Raw genomic sequence first — 20,976 nt, 5'->3', positions numbered from 1 at the left:
GAGGCAAGAGAATCACCTGAATTTGAAGCTAGACTTTGGTGATCTGAACCACACAACCATATCCCTTTTTTAAAAAAAAAAACCAACACATTCTTAGTTTTTTTAAAGATTATTTTATGAATGTGAGTACTGTAGCTGTACAGATGGTTGTAAGCCTTCATGTGGCTGCTGGGAATTGAATTTTTCGGAACTCTGCTCACTCTGGTCAGCCCCACTCGCTCAGTCCCTGCTTGTTCCGGCCCCAAAATTTATTATTATACATAAGTATACTGTAGCTGGCTTGAGACGCACCAGAAGAGGGCATCAGATCTCATTATAGATGGTTGTGAGCCACCATGTGGTTGCTGGGAATTGAACTTAGGACCTTCGGAAGAGCAGTCAGTGCTCTTACCTGCTGAGCCATCTCTCCAGCCCCAGCCATATCTTTTCCTAAACACACACACACACACACACACACACACACACACACACACACACACTTTCACGGTATATGTGTAGGCTATATGTATAGACATATACACATGTGTGGTTTTATATATATGGAGAGGGGGGAAGTGTATACACACATAAATGTATGCCTAGGGAGATAGCTTAGCTGGTAATGAACAACCATAAGGACCTGATTTTATGACCCAGAGCCCAGAGTTTTCCTTTTTTAAAAAACATGGTGGGGCTGGAGAGATGGCTCAGCAGTTAAGCACATCGACTGCTATTCCAGAGGTCCTGAGTTCAATTCCCAGCAACCACATGGTGGCTCACAACCATCTGTAATGGGATCTGACGCCCTCTTCTGGTGTGTCTGAAGACAGCAACAGTGTACTCATCATATTTACTCACACACACATATTTGTAAATATGATGAGTATATATGTATGTATGTGTGACAAATAAATAAAATCTTAAAAGAACATGGTGCACACCTTTATAATCCTAACACTGGGAATGGAGACGGGTGGCTCTCTGACGCTCGCTGACAGGCCAGTGAGCTCCAGGCCAACAAGAGACCCTGTCTCAAAAACAAACAATATAAGGTGGACAACAACTGACCTGTGGTCTCCACACATGCAAACACACACACACACACACACATACACACACATACACACACACAGTCTCTCTCTCCCTCTCTCTCAAGAAATAGAAATGATAAAGCAAATGTACTCCTAGCTGGGCACAGTGGCGCATGCCTTTGATCCCAGCACTCTGGTGGCAGAGGCAGGCAGATCTCTGAGTTCAGGACTACACAGCAAACCCACATTTCCAAACAAAGTACTCCTAAAGAGAGGTCCTTCTAACCTACACCAGGTGAGGAAGAGAGTCATGGGCTACACACAGAAGATGTGCGCTCGTGACTGAGAAATAAGAATGGTTTAGGAACAAAAGGTGGGGCAAGGAGCGGTTTTAGATGGCGGCAGTGACGGTGGTGTTGGTGGTAGTGGTGGTGAGCGCTGCCATCAATCCCAGCAGGTAGGAGGCTGGTCAAAGCAGGAGCAAGGAGAGTGCAAGCCCATGCTGGTCTCCCTGCTGAGTAAGGGCCATCCTAGACAACACAGTGAAGACCCTCCGAAGAAGACAAACCCAAGAAAACAAGGACGTACAGTGTGACCTCAGACCACACCCACAGTGTGGGAAGAGGGGGAATCAGAGAAAAGCCCCCAAGACTGCTTTAGAAATGAAGAGCAGAAACGCCCCCACTGTGACCTTACAACAATGTCACACTGGACAAGACACCCGGCACCACAGGGCCTGAGCTGGCTGAAGCCCTTGTCACCACCCAGGGACTGCCCCAGGGCTCTCCAGCCCTCTTCTGAGCTTGCTAGATGTGTTCTGCAGTGACAGTGACGCCTACCTCTCTCTCTGAGGGATTTCAGAGACAAACACCCGGGCCACCAGAGTCCATCCCACCCAGGATCTCCAGAGCCAGCCCACTCCCCATCGACTTGGTGAGCTCAAGAGTCTGAGAAAACAGCAAACAGGTACCCACGCAGCTAACCTGGCACCACAGGGAAGCCCTAGGTATGAACCTCTCTTTTAAGGAAGTCCTTGGAGAAAGCATTTGAGGTGACAAGAGCTCAAACTCATAGCAGTTAGGGTGGCCTGTATCTGCAAGCCTTAGAAAGTGGAGACAGGAGGGTCCCCGAGTGTGAGACCAAGGAGCCTGGCTTGCCTGGCAGCAAAGAAAGCTTCCCTCAAGCCAGTGGAAACAAGTACTGATGCTTGTCCTCTGACCTGGACACCAGGCCACGGCAGACACAGGCCCCCAGTACCCACACACACAAATACATTAAATACATGGTAAGACTCAGACCTTTAATCCCAGCACCTGGGAGGCCGAGGCAGGTGGATTTCTGAGTTCGAGGCCAGCCTGGTCTACAGAGTGAGTTCCAGGACAGCCAGGGCTACACAGAGAAACCCTGTCTCGGAAAACAAACAAACAAAAGACTCACTGAGCTAACACTGGCTGCCCTGACTCTCCTAGGCACTAGAGCGTCACAGGTGCATCAGTGACCTTTCTCAGAGGTCAGCGCCCATCACTGTCCATTCCTAAAGACACTCCTCAACCCGCCCACTAGGAGGGCAGAGGGCATACACAAGTCCTCTCAGTTCTCATCAGAGGCCGGGAAGAAGAGCAACCTCCCTGGGATGACTTTAGGAGAGTCAAGGTTGAATATGACAAAGATGGTCTGCATTACTTGAAGGACATGGCTGATTCAAAATCCATAAAGTATATTGGTATATTTGCTAATCTTTGTAGAACCAAAAATTAAATATAAAAACAGAGCTGACAGAGTTGGAGAGATGACTCAGCTGTTAAGAGCACTGACTGCTCTTCCAGAGGTCCTACGTTCAAATCCCAGCAACCACACGGTGGCTCACAACCATCTGTAATGGGATCTGACGCCCTCTTCTGCTGTGTCTGAAGACAGCAACAACAGTATACTCATACATATAAAATAAGTCTTAAAAATACAGAGCTGTGCGAGTGGCTTAGTGACAGAGCACGTGCATAGTATGCAAGGGGCTCTGGGTCCACTCAGCTCTGAAGGAGAAGCAAACATATCTTAAGTATTTCAGCTGAGCAGTGCTCCCAGAAATTCCTAGAGGCAGGAAGATCAGGAGTTCAAGGCCAGCCCGGGACTCCAATGTGTCTCCAAAACAAGTATCTGCCCAAATCAAAACAGACAAAAAGAAGCACGGAGCTGCAGCCCAGCCCTCTTCACCATGCCACCCACATGGTGAATGGTCTGTTGGTACACCCTGCCTCTGAATGGGATAATAAATGGAAACACTAGGAGGTAGGCATCCCCAGCCAAGTCCTCCGGTGGCTGTTCAGCTCTGCAGCCTGCCTGTGCATGTAACTAGCAGTGAGTTCTCTCAGAACACACATTTGCAGTATTTCTAAAGCCGCCCGCCCCCAGCGATCCTTTCTGACCTAAGTGTCACGCTGAATTAAGGTCCACCATGACGGGACTGAGGGATAGACAACACTAAGTACAACAGTCTGCACGAATGCGGAACTCCACTCGAGGGTGGGTGGGTGGGGAGAACAGGTGCCGAGCAATGATTCAGGGTACCACCACAGCACCCTGGCAACTGTGCCAGCTACCACGAATGCCCATTTACAGAAATGTTAGGGGCAGCTAGTAGTACCCATAAGCAGGGAACTTTTTCCCCTGTTAATCTCAATTTACCATCAGGAAAACAGCCACAAGTTTGGAAGAAAGGCCCCACCAGCGCCGTGTGGCTCGGGGTCTTCCTGTCTCCCCACTCCGAGCTCTGAGCTTGCTCCCGTCTGTTCTTCCTGACTGTAGATACCTCACTCCAGTGAGAACTCAGGGACTACTAAGAACTCGTGTGTCCTGACCTGGGTGGGCGCTGATGCTTTCACTGCCTGGCCTGGATCTATGTCAGCTTCCTGATGCTGAGTGATTTTTGGTCCTTTTTTTTTTTTTAAATGTTTTAATCTCTTTCTTTACAATGTATGTATGTTTCTTGACACTGGCTACTTAAATTTAAAAATCAAGGTCACATTTACACTTACTTTATTACTTAGCATTGTGCTAGTAATAAATGAGTCTCTTTTGATTAAAGCCACTGTGCCCATTAAAAAAATAAAATAAAACTGGATGGAATGCCCTCTCCAGTGAGAATTTCAGAGGTACCAGCAATTTCTGGCACAGCTACTGAGAACACAGAAGTTTCCCTGGAACTAACCCCTCACTTCCCTTCCAACACAATTCTATCACCTGGGTGTTAAACCGTACCTCACATTACTTTGTGCTCCAAAATCCCTCCAGACTGAGACTATCAAAATCCCCTCTGGGTCGACAGGTGTTGGTCTGTAAATCCCACTTAGCAGACCCCGCACCTTAGTAGGCTCTTCATTTAAAGCCTGCTTGTTTCGCTGAACACAACACCAGCCAGGTCTGCAAACCTTTTTTTTTTTTTTGGTCTTTTTTTGGAGACAGGGTTTCTCTGTGTAGCGCTGGCTGGCCTCAAACTCAGAAATCCACCTGCCTCTGCCTCCCAAGTGCTGAGATTTTTAAAGGCCTGTGCCACCACTGCCTGGCACAGTTTAAAATCTTAAACTCCTTTAAAAAAAAAAAAATCAAGTCCTACGCCTGGTCTCCCCTGTACAAGGCAATAGGTGGCCCAGACACGAAAGCAAGCATGGGCATCAAACCTGCCTCCAGTCCCTAATAAAACTTTCAACCAAAATTAGAAAATCGGTCGTTCCTTTGTTAAGGATCTTAAGTTTCCAGTATTTATCCAAAATACTCACATTTTCACTTCTAGGATGATCTTTTTAAGACAAAAGCTCTTGCTGTCTTCACGACTAAACTACACAACCTTCTACTTACAAACATGGAGGGACCTAACCACCGCAGCGCTGCAATCGAAGCTTGCCATTACGCTAATTAGCTTTCCACCCGCTAGCAGCCCGGGTCCCATCTGACTTCCCTCCCATATGACAACGAGGAGAACAAAGCTCGAGCAGCCTTCAGCCCACGGACAGTTTTACTTCGCGGATTCCAAAGCGCGCTCGGCCACTTACAACGCGACCTCTGCTGACCAGGCGCGTCTTCTGGGGACCTTCTGTGATGGAGGGAAAGTAACAAAGCATACCTTCGCCCAAACCCCCGTTTTGCCATCCCTCAACCGCACAAAGAATGCTTTCTTCCACTCGTCTCCTCCAGGCCGTGGCTTAGCTGCAGTCCCGTCCCCCCCGCCCCCCGACCGTGGCTCCAGGCACTGCGTCCGCCCTTTCATCGCAGCTTCTCTTAGCATAACGGGTCCAGCTCCTGCCGCCCATTTCCACCCGACGCCGCAGTCCGCAGCTCTCCGCAGGGCAGGCAGGCTCGCCATCCCGGCCACCGCCGACGGCCGGGAGGAGCCCTACTCAGTGCCATTGCTGCCCTTCATTGTTTTCAAGCCAACTGCCATCTTATCATCATCCATCCATCTTACCACCCTGCACACGACGGCAGCAAACGCGTCCCCACGGGGCATTCTATGGATTTCCGAAAGCAGCTAGCTATTCTTTGCGGATTTACCAACCACGCGCCTTTCCCGAATCCCCCCCGCCCGCCCATCGCCACGGAAACGGCTTTGTGAGGCCGGAAAATAACATTTTTTTTTTTTAAGTTCCTTTAAGGGACAAGGGACAGGCTCTTAAGATTTTCGGCTTTCCTAGCACCTACTGGGCACAGCAGAGAGAGAAACGTCGGGATAAAGATCTTCATATGTACAGCTTTCGATGCTCAAGTTTTTGGTCAATAATAATAATAATAATGATAACAATATCGACAACATCATCATCATCCACCACCACCACCGTGCCCAATGCCCTTGCTTCTCAGCCTCGACCACACCGACGCATCATCTCAACGTTAGAATCGAACGGCTGGCCCCGGCTCGCCCGCAGCCACCTCCCCGCGGGAGCGAGCCGCCCTCCGCTCCGCCACAAAGGCCGACCTGCGCCCCGTGCACGTGTGCCGCCGAGCCGTCGCCCCGGGCGAACGGCGGCCGGCCCCCGACGGCCCGCCCCGGAATGGCATCCCCCTGCCTCCGCTCTCCTCCCCTCCCCATCCCCCTTCTCCGCAGGGGAACCCCCCTCCGGGGACCGGGAGCCTCACCTCCTCCTCGCTCTCGTTGCGGAAGCACAGGCACGCGGCCCGCTTCTTGTAGCCGTCGCCGTCGTAGGTGCGGGTCTGGTTCGACTTGAGCTTCATCATCCTCCGGGCCCGGGATGGGGTGGGGGGTGCGGTGCGGGGCCTCGGAGTCGAGGGCGGGCGGGCGAGCGAGCGGGCGGGCGAGCCTGCTGCGGACGGCCGCGCACGCGCGCGCGCGCCCCAGGCTCCGGCGGGAGGAGCGCGGCGAGGAGGGTCTGCGGGTCGGCTATACGGCTCCGCGGCGGGACAGCCTCATTGCCCCCGGCCCAGGCCCCGCGCCGCCGTCGTCGCCGCCGCCGCCCCCTCGACCGCCGCCGCCGCCCCCGACGACGACCGCGCCGCCATTTTGGACGCGCTGCGTCAGCGCCGTAAGGGCGCGCGGGCTCGCTGGGCGGCTGCGCGTGCGCAGTTCAGCACAGCGTAGCGCAACGCAGCTCTGGCGGCGTTCGGGAATCGCGCCCGGCGCGCAGGCGCGTCCGCCCTGGAGGCTGCGGGAGCTGGCGCGGCCACTACGCAGACAGCGTAGGGCTGGGGAACCGCGGAAGCCGGGGGAGGCGCGGCGCGGCGGGCGCGTGGGCCACCCCCCGAGACCCCACGGTCCCGGGCCGCCGCTGCGCAGGGAGCAGAGGCCAGTCCAAGGTCACCGGGGCAGCGGCCCAGCCGGATCCAAGGTCGCGCGGCTCAGAGGACGGGGAGGGCTGCTGTCCCTCGGCGCAGACCGTCGGATCGGGAGCGGGGCGGGGCGAGTGTCTGTTCTTTGCGGTCAGTGGGTAGCTGTCAGGACATTGGTGCATCCTGTAGTTATTTGTGCAAAAAAAAAAAAAAGAAGAAAGAAAGAAAAAAGGCAAAAGCTACCCAGGAGTGAAGCTCAGGGCCAGACCACTTGCTTGACATGCTTGAGGAGTGGATTCGAACCTTAGCACTGCAAAAGAAAATTAAAAAAGGGGGCCGGGCGTGGTGGCGCACGCCTTTAATCCCAGCCCTTGGGAGGCCGAGGCAGGCGGATTTCTGAGTTCGAGGCCAGCCTGGGCTACAGAGTGAGTTCCAGGACAGCCAGGGTTACACAGAGAAACCCTGTCTCGAAAAAACAAAATAAAATAAATGAAAAGGAAGGAAGGCATCCTCGTAATCAGGAGGAGCAGAAAGGGAGAGACAGAGAGAGTGTGCACAGCACACGCACGTGCATCAGGAAATATCGTTTCAGGCAGTGACTATACATTGCGATGACCCCCCCCTTGGAGGACGTGAAAGTGGGGTACAGCGTCCCTGCACCAAAACGGGCGCTATTACCATGTACTAAAACGTTTGGAAAATTCTGTCAAGATATTCAAGATTTACAAATACATCCCACAGTATGAATTCGTGTGTGGGGTCAGGTGTGTGCGCCATGATTGCTTCTGTCGGGTCAGAAGGCAACCTATATCAATCCGTTTTCTCCCACCACACGGGACCAGGAAACTGAGCTTAAGTGGTCAGGCCTGGCTGCAAATGACGTTACTGGGACATCTGATCTTGTATGTAGTATACTCATCAGTAGTCTAGAGGGGCCCAAGTTTAAAAAGGCGCTGGCCATGCAGCCTGACAACCTGAGCTAGATCCCTGGCAGCCGCGTAGCAAAAGGAGAGAACCACCTCCCACAAATTGTCTTCAATGCCACAAGTGCTCTATCTATGACATATGTGTCCACGCACATTGTAACTTTTTCAAAAATGAAATGAAGAGCCCGAGTTCAATTCCTAGCAACCACACGGTGGCTCACAGCCATCTGTAATGGGATCTGATGCCCTCTTCTGGTGTGTCTGAAGACAGCGACAGTGCACTCATGTACATAAAATGAATCTTTTGTTTTGTTGTTTTGTTTTGTTTTGTTTTGTTGAGACAGGGTTTCTCTGTGTAGCCCTGGCTGTCCTGGAACTCACTCTGTAGACCAGGCTGGCCTCAAACTCAGAAATCCACCTGGCTCTGCCTCCCAAGGGCTGGGATTAAAGGCGTGCACCACCACCGCCCGGCTAAAATAAGTCTTTTTCAAAACAAAAAAGCCCAACAAACTAGAACTATGCCTATTGATGCTTCCTGGGGGTACTCTTCAGAATTTTAAAGTCCCGTTTGATTTATAGCTTCCATAAACTTTGCTTCATCCTGGGGCCTTCTTAGTCCCTTGTGGAGCCTGGTGTGGCCTTGGTGGGGACAGATCCCTGGTGTGAGCCTCCACCAGTGTCAATGGCTGCTGTGGATGCAAGGCTTGTTTGTGTGATAATGTACACATTTTCTGGAACCCGCACTAGCAGAGGAGGAGGACTCTTCCTTCTAGGGAACGGCCTCCCTCTCAACTCTAATGACTCCATTATAATTAGAAACAGCACAAGTCAAGGAGGCGAGGATGTGGCTAGGTCTCAGCAAATACCTTCAGGGCAGCCCTTAAGGCGGTGGGAAAGAGCTCTAAAGACAAGAGTTCGATGGGGCTGGAGAGATGGCGAGGAATGTTGGAAATGGTAACCTGAGGGCAGGACCCCACCCAACGAGCTTATTGTCTGTGCTTAACGGAGGCAGACAGATCTCTGAGAGCTCACACACTGTTTAGAGAAAAAGTGCACTTGCTGTCTCCTAAAAATCAAGGGGATGGGGGTCATAGGATGCTGACTCAGCATGACCAGAAGGAAACCTGAAGTCAATGACTGAGTTGATAATGTAAATATCAACTGGGCTTTTGGTCTGCTTGAGATGAGCTAGCAAAGCATAGCAATTCTTTAGAATTTTTCTCTATCGAGAGCTGAGCTCTCTAAAACTCTCTGGAAAGTGAAAACAGCTCTTCAAGAATTTTCTCGGGGTTGGTGAGATGGCTCAGCGGGGAAGAGCACCAACTGCTCTTCAGAAGGTCATGAGTTCAAATCCCAGCAACCACATGGTGGCTCACAACCACCCGTAATGAGATCTGATGCCCTCTTCTGGTGCGTCTGAAGACAGCTACAGTGTACTTACATATAATAAATAAATAAAATCTTTAAAAAAAAAAAAAAAGAATTTTCTCAGCTGGGCGGTGGTGGCGCACGCCTTTAATCCCAGCCCTTGGGAGGCAGAGGCAGGCAGATTTCTGAGTTCGAGGCCAGCCTGGTCTACAGAGTGAGTTCCAGGACAGCCAGGGCTACACAGAGAAACCCTGTCTCCATAAACCAAAAAAGAATTTTCTCTAACAGGATTTGTAACTTGGTTGGGATGGGAGATCCAATAATTTTTTATAGCATCCTTTCTGACTTTGGTCAGAAGACCAATGAGCTATCTAGATAGCTTTTAGAATTTTTACTAGCAGGAAGAAAAAGCTGTCTAGTGCCAAGCAGAAAACACACAGAGACAGAGACAGAGAGAGGAGCAGGCTTGGATCCCATTCTCTTGGGAACCTCTCTCCATACTGAAGCTGGTCCTTGTCATTTCTCGGCCTCCTCTCCTCTCCCACTGCATATTTCATCCTCTTTAAAGATGCCCTTTTCCTCACAATGGCCTCTTTGATGTGTCAGTCAAGCAGGCAAGGCTTATTTCTCCAGTGGCTGTTCCTCTGGACCTGGCCCACACATTTATCTCAGGCTTCCACAGGCTGGAACTGCCCAACAAGACCTCTCATCCTTCTCCCCAGCCATGTCCCCATGCTGTCCTGGCTTCCTCTCTTAAACCCGAGAGAAGGACGGATCTCCCTGGTCTTCTTGCTGACTTTCTTGCAGTGCCTCACCATGACCGCTGGGCAGCCAGAGCAGCCAATGGCCAGACAGAGAGTCTGAGATGTCTCCCCTTGATTCTGGACTGAGGGCTTCAATGTTTTAAGACACCCTGTGCTTCTGCTGGTTCCCGCTCTCTGCTAGTTGCCCTGGTCACCCAGACCTGTAACCCCAGCACTAGAGAGGTACAGGGAGGAGGATAGCAGTTCAGGGTCAGCCTGTATGAGTCTGGAGACTTTTTTTTTTCTCACCTCCATTGTTGAAGTTTTTGTTTCAATGGCCACATCATTGAATAGCAGCATTGGGAGGCCACCCTGGCCTGCATCGTGAACTCTATCTCAGAACACACACCTAAGGCCCAAACAAGATTGTCATTTTCTGTATTTGTGTCTGTCAGAGTTAATACAGTGGCTAGAATAGGGTGCCGGACCCCTTGAAGCTGCAGTTACACCCGTTTGCCTGCCATCCAACATAGGTGCTGGGATCTAAACTCTGGTCCTGCCACCAAACCATCTGGCCAGCCCAGTTATCTTCTCAGCTGGTAAATAATTATGTACATCTGTGAGAACAGTGATTTTTGTAAATGGGATACATATTAAATGAGCAAGCCAAGCTAATCAACACATTCGCTGCCACTACTACGAACCCTTTATGGTGGTAACAATACTTGAATATTTAAGGGTTTTGAGTTTTTTTTAATTTTATATGCATTTGTCTTGCCTGCATGTATGTGATCCTCTGGAACTGGTGTTATAGACAGTTGTGAGCTGCCATGTGGGTGCTGGGAATTGAACCATGTCCTCTGGAAGAACAGCAGTGCTCTGAACGGCCGAGCGATCTCTCCAGCCCCTGGACACTTAGTATTTTGTCAAATGTCTACTACATGAATGGGGCAGTCAAGCATGTACAGTGCACATGTGGAGGTCCAAGGACAGCTTTCACAAGCTGACAAGCAAGTGAACCCGAGGTGAACTGAGCCTCAGGCTTGGTGATGAACTAAGTACCCTTTTGTTATTGGTCTCTTGCTGTCCGTAATCCACCTTCCTCAAGTGACCTGACCTAAGTGTGCCCTGCCCAACTTCACTACCCTACCCACTGCCCTCAAGGTTTTCTAAGTTTTCGGATAACACCTGGTATTGTTACACAGCAGGTTTTTCGGTTTGGGTTTTGATTTTGAGACAGGCTTTCTCTGTGCAGTCCTGGTTATTCTGAACTCCCTGTTCCCTTGTCCTGACCAGTCTGTCCTGAGTGCTGAATTAAAGGCATTCACCACCACCCACCCAGGTTTGGGTTCTCTTTTTATCAGTTTTTCGAGACAGGGTTTCTGTGTAGCCCTGGCTGTCCTGGAACTCACTCTGTAGACCAGGTTGGCCTCTAACTCAGAAATCCACCTGCCTCTGCCTCCCAAGTGCCGGGACTAAAAAAGTCCCGTACCCCCCCACCCCCCCACCCCCCCGGTTTGGGTTTTCTAGCCGAGATGCCTGAAGGCAAACTTAGCATTTGGTTTGAACAGGATCTGAGCCTAAGCCAGGCCACAAACCTGCTATGTTGCAAAGGTTGGCCTTGAACTTTTGAATCTGCCTCTATCCCACAGTAATTACAGGCATGAGCCAACATATTCAGGGCACATATCCCTGAGCCCCTAAGAAAGAACTAGCAAGAGACAACCATTACCAAGAACAGATTTCCTTACAACCTTGCGTTTCCCAGCCTATGAGTGATCTTAGATGTTAGACCTATCCGATGGCACACGCCTACCTACAGTCCCAGCATAGGAAAGACTGAGATAAACCAGTTCGGGTTGATCTTAACCATAGAACATGGCTTTGGAGGTTTTTGAGTCTCACTATGTAAACTAAAACTCACAGACCCACCTGCCTCTGCTTCCCTAGTGCTGGGATTCAAGGTGTGTACCATCATCCTTGCCAAGATCCCATTTTGGTTTTGTTTTCAATTCGGGGGGTGGGGCGGATAAACTTTTGTACAACACACAAGCAGGATGTTTACCACCTCAAAGTAAACCCACAGCTAATTTATATGAGAACCCAAATTGAAAAACAGTGGCATTTTAGTAACAGAAAAACCAACTGCGGAGTAAAACCTGGCAGGCCTAGATAGGCCACAGGCCAGGAGCTGCTGACTTCCATGGGAAACCCAGGCTAAATGTGAAGGCGCAAGAACTGCCTGGGAGCTGAGGTCTCTGCAGGGAAGCCAACACTGCAAGGTGAACTTCACAGCCAACAGGAAGCTCGTATGGCTTGGTGTTCAAGTTCCAAAGCCCGGGGCTTAAAATTCAACTGCGCACTAAAGACTCGCGCACTGCCACCTAGTGGTCCAACCAGTCAAGGGCTACCTGGAGGGTGACTTACTGAGACCGATTACAGCTTTCATTAAGCCTGGTCCCTGCTCATCCAAATCCTTGGATGCACTTTGAAGAGATGCAGTTCTGAACCAACCACCCCTGCCCCAGCCTTGGGTGGCCAGTGACTGACCTGCAGATAAAGGACGGATCCCTATGCCCACTCACCCACCACCAAGCTCCCTCCTGGCACCATAATGGGCATGCTGTATCCATTGGGACACCTCTTGCTGCTACCTATAAGTAACATTTTCATCTCTCCATCTCTCACACCTAGTTGACACCACTCAAGGCCCAGAAAAACCTCCACTCACTTTTCCCCCCAGGGTGCCATAAGTAAGGACTCCAGTGGCTTACCTTCCAAGCTGGAACTAGAGCGGCCCAGCCTTACAGACCTGAGCAGACCTTAAGTTGTCAGTGCCAGGGTTTGAACTCCAGGCCTCTCCCAGCACTCCCTACTCTACTAGGCCAAGGGCGATCAAAAGCTCAAACTGGGTGGGCGGTGGTGGCACGCCTTTAGTCTCAGCACTTGGGAGGCAGAGGCAGGTGGATTTCTGAGTTCAAGGCCAGCCTGGCCTACAGACAGGACAGCCAGGGCTACACAGAGAAACCAAAAAAGTTCAAAGCGGCTTCCAGTGCTGGTGTGAGGTAGAGGCCCCAAACCCTTACTGCACACAGCTCTGCACTGAACCCACTCTGCAGGAAGGAGAGTCTCCCAAAACCAGGTAAGCTTCACTCCATCCACATACACTTGAACCAGCCCCCTTTAGGCTACACAAAATACATAAGTGGACACGTTTTTCTTTAAAGTTTATTCAATACAACAGTCTCCAAAATCACTGGGGTGGCTGACCACGCCCACGACCGAAGCCGCCTCTCTGCAAGACAAAAGCAAACGAGCATTAGCGGTGGCCCAACTCAGAGGGCCTCCTCACTGGATACACCCCAAAAGCAAGCAGCCGGGAGAAGACCATTCCACCCTAGCCCCACCCCCACTGGCTGTGGAGCACTGAGTTTCCCACTGCTAGAGGAAGGCTACGGCTACAGGGTCACTGTTGGGAGCTAAGGCAGCCCCGGCCTAGGGACCCCTGCCCTAGAGCCTTTTCCTCAGAGATCTGAGATCTACGGTCTGTGAGGCCTTGCCATGGGGCCTTCATAAGACTGCAGCTCCACAGCAGACAGGCAAAGTGGATCAGAGGTCTACATGTGCCTTTATGGTGGCAACTGTCTCCATTTCAGAGAAACCAAGGCGGAAGGGAACCAAGATCAAATCTGATTGTGGGGCAATTCTATTCGGGAACCCACAGAATCACCAGTGTTTAGTTTTGAATGTCATGAAGTAAACTCAGAGGCTGGGCCCTAGGTATCAGTTAATAAGAGTGTGCCACAGACATGACACACAAAACATTCTCGCTCTCCACTGCAGAGCTGGTCCCAATGTGGGAGGGGAAGGAGCCATCACAGCCCCAGAACCCACTCACCCAGGCCAGGCCCAGTGACTAGAGAGCAGACAAGATACTCACAAACTGGAATTCAGTTGCTGAACCAGCCCCAGCCTCAGCTTTCTTGTCAGCTCCAGCTGGAAAGAGAAATTAAGAGTCCTCAGAGATCTGCCCTCTGGGAGCTAAGAAGGGCCAGTCTCCTCACCAATGAGCTGGCAGTGGGAACACGGCCTGCCTCGGCCGCCCCTTCAGGTCCCCTTGTCATCCTCCAAACTCAGTAACTGTGATGCCAGGCGGCAGAGACCAACCTGCTAACCATCCCCTCCTCCAGAGACGCTGCTCTGACCACCAAGAACCAAAGTGAACAAGAGGCTTGGCCCAGGGGAGAGTCAGATGTCAGAGTGAAGGAAGAGGGGTGAGGGGTAACGGGTTGTAAAGCATGGTTTAGGTCAGACATTACAACAACACTTGAGGGTAATGCTAAAAACACATTAGCAGCCAAAGAACATGTTTCCACTAACACGGGCTTTACACTCGAATTCAGTTCCTATGGGGTGGGTGAGCAGAGGCCAACAGAGCACGCTTCAGCAGGTATTACAATCGGAGACTGCTCTGTCCCCTTGGCACCACAGGCTGCTGCTGGGTCACTTTGTCCCCAATCAGAGTGCTTGTCCTCACAGGCCGTACCTGGAGGATCCCCTCACCACAGCTGTGGATGGTGTTCAGGCTCCATGTTCACCTCCAAGCACAGAGCGCAGAAAGGACGGTAAGGAAAAGCTAGCCACACACCGCAGGCTCCCCTATATTTCTTGGGAGCCCAGCTGGCCCTTCTAGGTGTTTGCTTGATCCTCACTTCTGTGACCCTGCTTCCCTGACCCACCTGCAGCACCTTCCCCAGTGACTAACTGCGAGCTCAGTGACAAGGGCATCACGGAGCCACTCTCAGCTCCCCACTGGTGACCGGCAGGCTCAAGGCAAGGACTCTCTCCCAAAGGATGGCGGTTCAGCTCTCCCAACAACAGGCCTTCCCCCAGTTCCCACACCAAGGATCTCTCGTCCACACCCGGGGCGAACTTATTAGAATCTGAGTCCTACCCCAGGCAGAGGAGCTACTCACGTGGCACAGCGCTCCTTCTGTAGGTGTCTCTGTCGGCCTCCCCTCTTGTGAATCTTGCAGGTCTCTCACCCTCTGGACCTACAGAAACCAATTTATATCGTGAGTGCAAGACAGCAAATGACTAAACACAGGAAAAACTGGCAATGCAGTGTGCTCCCAGCTCTCTCTGGGAGCCAGACTGTAAAGGAATATCAATCCTACAAACCCAGAACAGTGCCACCAACTTTGATGTCCCCAGGGGAACTTTTCACTACTAGTATTTTGGTTCCTCATATCTTGATTAAAACAAACTGGGTTGCCAGGCAGCGGTGGAGCATGCCTTTAATCCCAGCACTTGGGAGGAGGCAGAGGCCAGCCTGGTCTACAGAGTGAGTTCCAGGGCAGACAGGGCCATACAAGAGAAACCCTGTCTCAAAAACAAAACAAAACAAACAAAAAACCAAGCTGAGTGGTGGTATAAGCCTTTAATCCAAGCACTCAAGAAGCAAAAACAAGGCAGATCTCTTGAGTCTGAGGTTAGCCTGGTCTACAGAGTTCCAGGACAGCAAAACAAACAAGAAACCAGAAGCAGGCGGCCAGTGGCAGTTCAGTCCATAAAAGGTGCTATGAAATCCTGGAGACCTGAACTTAACCCCAGATTTCACTGGGAAAAAAGACCCAACTTTCAAAGTTGTCCCCAGCCTTCCAGTTTCCCCTTGCCTCCCACACACCTGAAAGGGACATAGCCACTTAAAACGGTTTTTTAGACAGGGCCTGGTTCTGTAGCCCTAGCCTGCATCTGCTTTCTGAGTGATGGTATTAACATTTCTACCTGGAAGGCTGAGTGTGGTGGCACACAGCCTTCAATCTCAGCACTCAGGAAGCAGAGGCAGGTGGATCTGAGTTTAAGGCCAACCTGATCTGTTTTAGGACAGTCTGAGAAACTGTCTCAAAATGACAAAGTTATTGCCACAACCTTTATTTTTATATATTGGTTTGACTTCACCTGACTCTCAAATCTCACAGCATCTCTGCCTCAAGTGCTAGGATCCAAGGCATGCACCACCAGGGGCTCCTTCACAAGCTTGGTTTCCCCAGGGTGTATTCAGGAGAGACATGGGCCCACAAACTGCTAGAATCCCTTAGGTGCTTCTGCACAACTTCCTGGCTAAGCACTCTCCAGACAAACCCAACTGTGTTCGGGAATACTTCTACCCTACCACCCAGCCTGCAGCTGCAACCTTAGCTCAGTTGACTGTGGGCCAGCAACCATCTCAGGAATCAGGTAAGTTCCAGACCACAAACACAGACCCACGTCCTCTCAGGCCTGCTTATACACAGCTAGCTTCTCCGTCCTACTCATTTCTTTTCCCCTTGCCAAGTAAATACACAAACGCTTCTCTGGCCCGCGCACACACTGTGAACAGCTCAACTTTGAACTCAGCACCACCCCTCTCTGCTGGACAGCTCTGCCACACCACCTGGTTACATGCAGGCGTGGGGAGGCTGTAGCCGTGAAAACGGTTCAAGCTTAATGTCATCTCACACAGTTCTAGGATGCCACCAAGATCCTGCACTGACACCACTGTGCTGTGGCAACACTTCTGAGCAGGGCGGTGGTGGCGCACGCCTTTAATCCCAGCACTTGGGAGGCAGAGGCAGGCGGATTTCTGACTTTGAGGCCAGCCTGGTCTACAGAGTGAGTTCCAGGACAGCCAGAGCTATACAGAGAAACCCTGTCTCAAAGAAAAAGAAAAAAAAAGAAAGAAAAAATACTGAGCTGAATGGTAGCACACACTTATAACACCCAGCACTCAGGCAGGAGGATCAGAAATTGTTCAAGGTCCCCAGCTACGTAAAGAGCTTATTAAAGCCCATGTGGTTTCACAAGACCCCCCCCCCAGGTGGTTTCTGAGGAGGCTCTTGGAGTACCTTTTGGCCGTGGCCTGCCAGTCTCGGGACGGCTGCGGCGCAGGGTAGCGGGCACGATCTCCGGGGGTAGGTGCAGGTAATCTCGTAGATATTGGATGCCCTCGTTCGTGAGGTACCAGTAGAAGTGTCTCCAAGCAAACTGCTCCTTCACGTAGCCCCGAGACTTGAGAGACTGTGGGGCAGAGACGGGACAGCTCAGTCAGCAGGCCCCAGCTCCTCGGGAGACGAGAACCCCTCCCCGTCTGGGTCCCCCCTCCATACCTGCATGGCCTTCATGACGTGAAGGTTGGGCACGTTCTTGTCCGCCAGCTCCGGATGTTTGGGCATATGGACGTCCTTCTTGGCGACCATCACGCCCTCCTTAAAGAGGAGCTCGTAAATGGCGATCCGATTCTTCTTAGGCATCAACATCTGCAAGGGGGGGAAAAAAGGAGGGACCAAGAGAGGAATGCTCATCAGCCTGGAGCCAGAATCCCAAGTTCCCATCGGCACAGTCACGGGATGGAAAAACTCAAGACAAACGCCACAGGGACCAGGTCCCCCCACCTCCACCAGGTCGGAAGAGAGAAAGCTGCCAGGAAGTTAAAGCAAGAGGGTCGCAAGCATCTGCTGTCCCAGCTCTCACAGCCAAGTGTCTAGGGATGGGATGTAGACAGACCCTTCCGGGTCGTGTCAACCATGCTTTGGGGATGAGGGGGGACAACAGGACCAGAGAGGTCGTACCTAAGGCTAGAGAAAGGGCTCGCTCCACTCCCTGCGAGGGGACACTAGAGCGAAGCGCTCCCGTTAAACTCCTCCCCAAAGGTAACTGGAGGTGGGGGCAGGCCAGGGCAAAAGGGGCCTGGGGCGAAGGAATCGCACGCAGGCGGGCGCTGAACCCCTGCCCCAGGCGCTACCCGCCCGTTACACGTGGCCTGCCAACTCCGCTCCTCCACCCGGCGCCATCGGGACGGTCCAGCCTGTCCTCGTCCGCGGAGTCCCTGGGTCCCAGAGCTGGGTCCCCCCACCACTCCACCCCCAAAGCCCGGTGGCCATGGCACGACGAGCTGCGGGGAGGACGAGACCGGCCTGCGCCTGCCCCCGAGTACGCGGCTCCGCTACGGCGGCGCCAAGGCCCGGATGGCGGCCGATGGAAGCCGGACGCCGGAGGAACTCACCGCGGCGGCTGCAGGGTGCCAGGCGGAGGCCGGAAAGGAAGGGGCGTGCGCCGCGCGGCGTCTCTTCCGGGCTGCGTGGCCCCGCCTCCCCGCAGGACCCGCGCGCCGCCCGGGGTGGCCACGGCAGTGCCTGCGCAGCGCGGGCGGCGCTACGGCGCATGTGCGAGGCATCCCGCCGCCCTCCTCGCCCCGCCTCCGGCCCCGCCCTCCGCGCACCGCACCGCCCACCCGCAGGGCCGCAGCCTGCGCAGTGTAGCCTGAGCTGGCATGCCAGCGGTCGGTGCAGAGAGGCGGGGCCGCGTTGGAAGCGGGGTCGGGATGGAGGCCAAGGGCTGAGATCAGGGAGAGACTAGGCCAGCCTGAGCTACCTTAAGACCTTGTCCCAGAAGGACAGAAAGGAAGCGTGCAAGGCTGGGATCCTTTTCACACATTCCAGATTTAGTCGCAGGAAGAAACTCATATTTTTGTTTTGTTTTGCTTTTTCCAGACAGGGTTTCTCTGTGTAGCCCTGGCTGTCCTGGAACTCACTCTGTAGACCAGGCTGGCCTCGAACTCAGAAATCCTGACTGCCTCTGCCTCCCAAGTGCTGGGATTAAAGGCATGTGCCACCACTGCTGGAAACTGTCATCTTAATTAGTGCTCACTCCCCATTAACTCTGCTTATACTGGAGTAAATTTTAATTACGCTTCTTTTTTTTTAAATTTATTTATTTATTATATGTAAGTACACTGTAGCTGTCTTCAGACACACCGGAAGAGGGCATCAGATCTCTTTACAGATGGTTGTGAGCCACTGTGTGTTTGCTGGGATTTGAACTCAGGACCTTCGGAAGAGCAGTCAATTCTCTTTTTGGTTTGGTTTGGTTTGGTTTGGTTTGGTTTGGTTTGGTTCGGTTTGGTTTGGTTTTTCCAGACAGGGTTTCTCTGTGTAGCCCTGGCTATCCTGGAACTCACTCTGTAGACCAGGCTGGCCTCGAACTCAGAAATCCGCCTGCCTCTGCCTCCCAAGTGCTGGGACTAAAGGCGTGCGCCACCACTGCCTGGCCCCTTACTTCTTAAAGTCTCTCAGGTGGGGCAGCATCCAGGCCAGACACATCCAAGTAAGACCCTCCCTAAAAATAATAATAATAATAATAAATTTAAAAGGTAGGGTATGATGTGCAGTATGGATGCTGAGGCAAGCAGATCTCGGTGAGTTCAAGCCCAGCCTGTTGTAAACAGTGAGTTCCAGGCCAGCTGGAGGCACACAGTCTCAAAACAAACCAACCACGCCCAAAGAAATGCAACCCACGCTGTTGATTTTAACTTATATTTCTTCTCTACCTGTCTGACTAAACATTTTATTTATTATTATTGGGTATTCGTTTATTTAGAGACAAGGTTCCATTCCTGCCTCTGCCTCAAAAATGCTGGGGTTGCAAGCGTGCCCCACCATGCCTGGTTGATGAGCTGGCTTCTCAACACCAAGGCCGCATGCACAAGGCCGGGGGTTCGATCCCCAGCACCAAATTAACTGAGCATGGTGGCAGTGCCAGGGGAGGTGGAGGAACAGGCCCCTCTCTCGGGTAGGGAGAACTGCCCTAGAAAATACTCCTTATAGACAAATTGGCGTTCTCTGTTGTGTTGAAGTTTATTGTGTGTCAATCAGCACGGAAGGAAACAAACTGGACGCCAAGAGAAAGAACTTTTCTCCCCCCCCGCACCCCCCCCACATGCCGCTTTACCTTCTGTCATCTTTCCACCCAACCCAGGTCTACAGCTGTTTGGTGGGGAACTGAGATGGGATGCCACAGTTTGTAGCCTGAGCTGCTCTCAATCTCGAGATCTCCCACCCACAGCCTCAAGTGCTGAGAAACCAGGTGCGGCTGTAGCCATGTAAGCGTCTCTTCTAAAAATATGGCCGTTTCTGCAGAACCTGTGCTTTTTTGTTTGTTTTTTGATTTTTCCAGACAGGGTTTCTCTTGTGTAGCCCTGGCTGTCCTGGAACTCACTCTGTAGACCAGGCTGGTCTCAAACTCAAAAATCCATCCTCCTCTGCCTCCCAAGTGCTGGGATTAAAGGCGTGGGCCACCATGGCTCTGCCCCACCCCTAATCTGTAAACATCTCCTCCATCCATCAGGCTGGATGATGGCTGCCCTCCAGTCAGCTCATCCCAGGAAACTCATGAGAGCCTTTTGTACTCTGCTCTCCTCTATGACCTTTGTGGGCTCCATCTGAATCTTTCCAGGGAAAACTGCGCTTCCACCCCCCACCCCTCCACCCCGTGTTTGGCTTCATTTCAGTTGCATTGCTTTTGTGCTGACAGCCCCCCAGATTTCTGGTGGCCTACAATAAGTATCACGGGGTTCACCACATCTCCAGGGGATCCAACGCCTCTGGAATCTGTGCACACGCACACACACATACACACACCCCTTAAAAACAAAGGAATAAAAATAAGTAAATGGGCTGGAGAGATGGCTCGGCAGTTAAGAGCACTGACTGCTCTTCCAGAGGTCCCGAATTCAATTCCCAGCAACCACATGGTGGCTCACAGCCATCTGTAATGGGATCTGATGCCCTCTTCTGGTGTGTCTGCTGGTTCTTTCCCTTCATCCCGGGGGCAAAGGGATCAACTCTTCAGGCTCAGTGGTCAGTGACCTCACCACACAGCTATCCCAGCACACAACCATTCCAGTTTTATCCAGTGCTAAAGACTGACCCAGGCCCTCGTGCATGCCAGGGCAGGCATAGCTACATTCGGCCTGGCATTTGTCTCCCTCCCTCCCTCCCTCCCTCCCTTCCTTCCTTCCTCTTTTTAATTTATGCACATTGGTATATAACCTGCATGCATGTCTGTCTATGTGAGGGTGTCAGACCACGGAATCACAGACAGATGTGAGCTGTCATGTGGTTGCTGGGATTTGAACCCAATCCTCTGAAAGAACAATCAGTACTCGTAAACGCTGAGCCGTCTCTCCAGCTCCGTATTATTTTTAAATTGGTGTGCAATACACCAATACACCCCAGAGCATTCTTGGACTGGTCTACCTAAGCCAGTCATTCTCAACCTGTGAGTTGCAACCATTTGGCAGGGCAGTGTGTGTGTGTGTGTGGGGAATGACGGGAA

General features: G+C 51.9%; 2 protein-coding genes and 1 long non-coding RNA gene across 5 annotated transcripts in view; 1 reads left to right on the top strand and 2 right to left on the bottom strand.

Moving 5' to 3' along the window:
* LOC116074261 (diphosphoinositol polyphosphate phosphohydrolase 1) overlaps positions 1-6,521 on the bottom strand; it is a 45,660-nt gene extending 39,139 nt beyond the window's left edge. The window contains exon 1 of one of the 3 annotated variants that reach the window (XM_031346536.1): positions 6,138-6,521. In XM_031346536.1, the coding sequence (XP_031202396.1) occupies positions 6,138-6,236 (99 nt within the window). In that variant the 5' untranslated portion in view covers positions 6,237-6,521. Of the gene's footprint in view, positions 1-5,469; positions 5,575-5,702; positions 5,831-6,137 lie in introns of those variants that run through there. The other 2 variants (XM_031346537.1, XM_031346538.1) reach the window with 2 other exon arrangements.
* LOC116074263 lies at positions 1,671-5,749 on the top strand. The gene is made up of 2 exons (XR_004112158.1): positions 1,671-2,016; positions 4,798-5,749. It is a non-coding gene; the product is annotated as an uncharacterized LOC116074263 (long non-coding RNA).
* Positions 6,522-13,032: 6,511 nt separating the features above from the next.
* LOC116074262 (40S ribosomal protein S10) lies at positions 13,033-17,999 on the bottom strand. The gene is made up of 6 exons (XM_031346539.1): positions 17,867-17,999; positions 16,971-17,120; positions 16,710-16,881; positions 14,799-14,876; positions 13,763-13,818; positions 13,033-13,117 (listed from the first exon to the last, which is right to left on the bottom strand). Exons 2-6 carry the CDS (start codon positions 17,118-17,120, stop codon positions 13,076-13,078), a joined length of 498 nt encoding a protein of 165 aa, XP_031202399.1. The 5' UTR covers positions 17,867-17,999; the 3' UTR covers positions 13,033-13,075.
* Between the last annotated feature and the right edge of the window lie 2,977 nt (positions 18,000-20,976).

This window comes from Mastomys coucha, unplaced genomic scaffold (genome assembly GCF_008632895.1).
Source record: "Mastomys coucha isolate ucsf_1 unplaced genomic scaffold, UCSF_Mcou_1 pScaffold3, whole genome shotgun sequence".
Classification (NCBI taxonomy): Eukaryota; Metazoa; Chordata; class Mammalia; order Rodentia; family Muridae; genus Mastomys; species Mastomys coucha.
This window is presented reverse-complemented; position numbering and strand designations above follow the sequence as displayed.

Coding starts and splice junctions, on each gene's coding strand:
- LOC116074262 (XM_031346539.1), bottom strand. CDS start 17,120: ATGTTGATGCCTAAGAAGAATCGGATCGCCATTTACGAGCTCCTCTTT. Junction 14,877..16,709: donor TGGCAGGCCACGGCCAAAAG/GTACTCCAAGAG, acceptor TGGTTTCTGTAG/GTCCAGAGGGTGAGAGACCT. Junction 13,118..13,762: donor CAGCAACTGAATTCCAGTTT/GTGAGTATCTTG, acceptor TTTGTCTTGCAG/AGAGGCGGCTTCGGTCGTGG.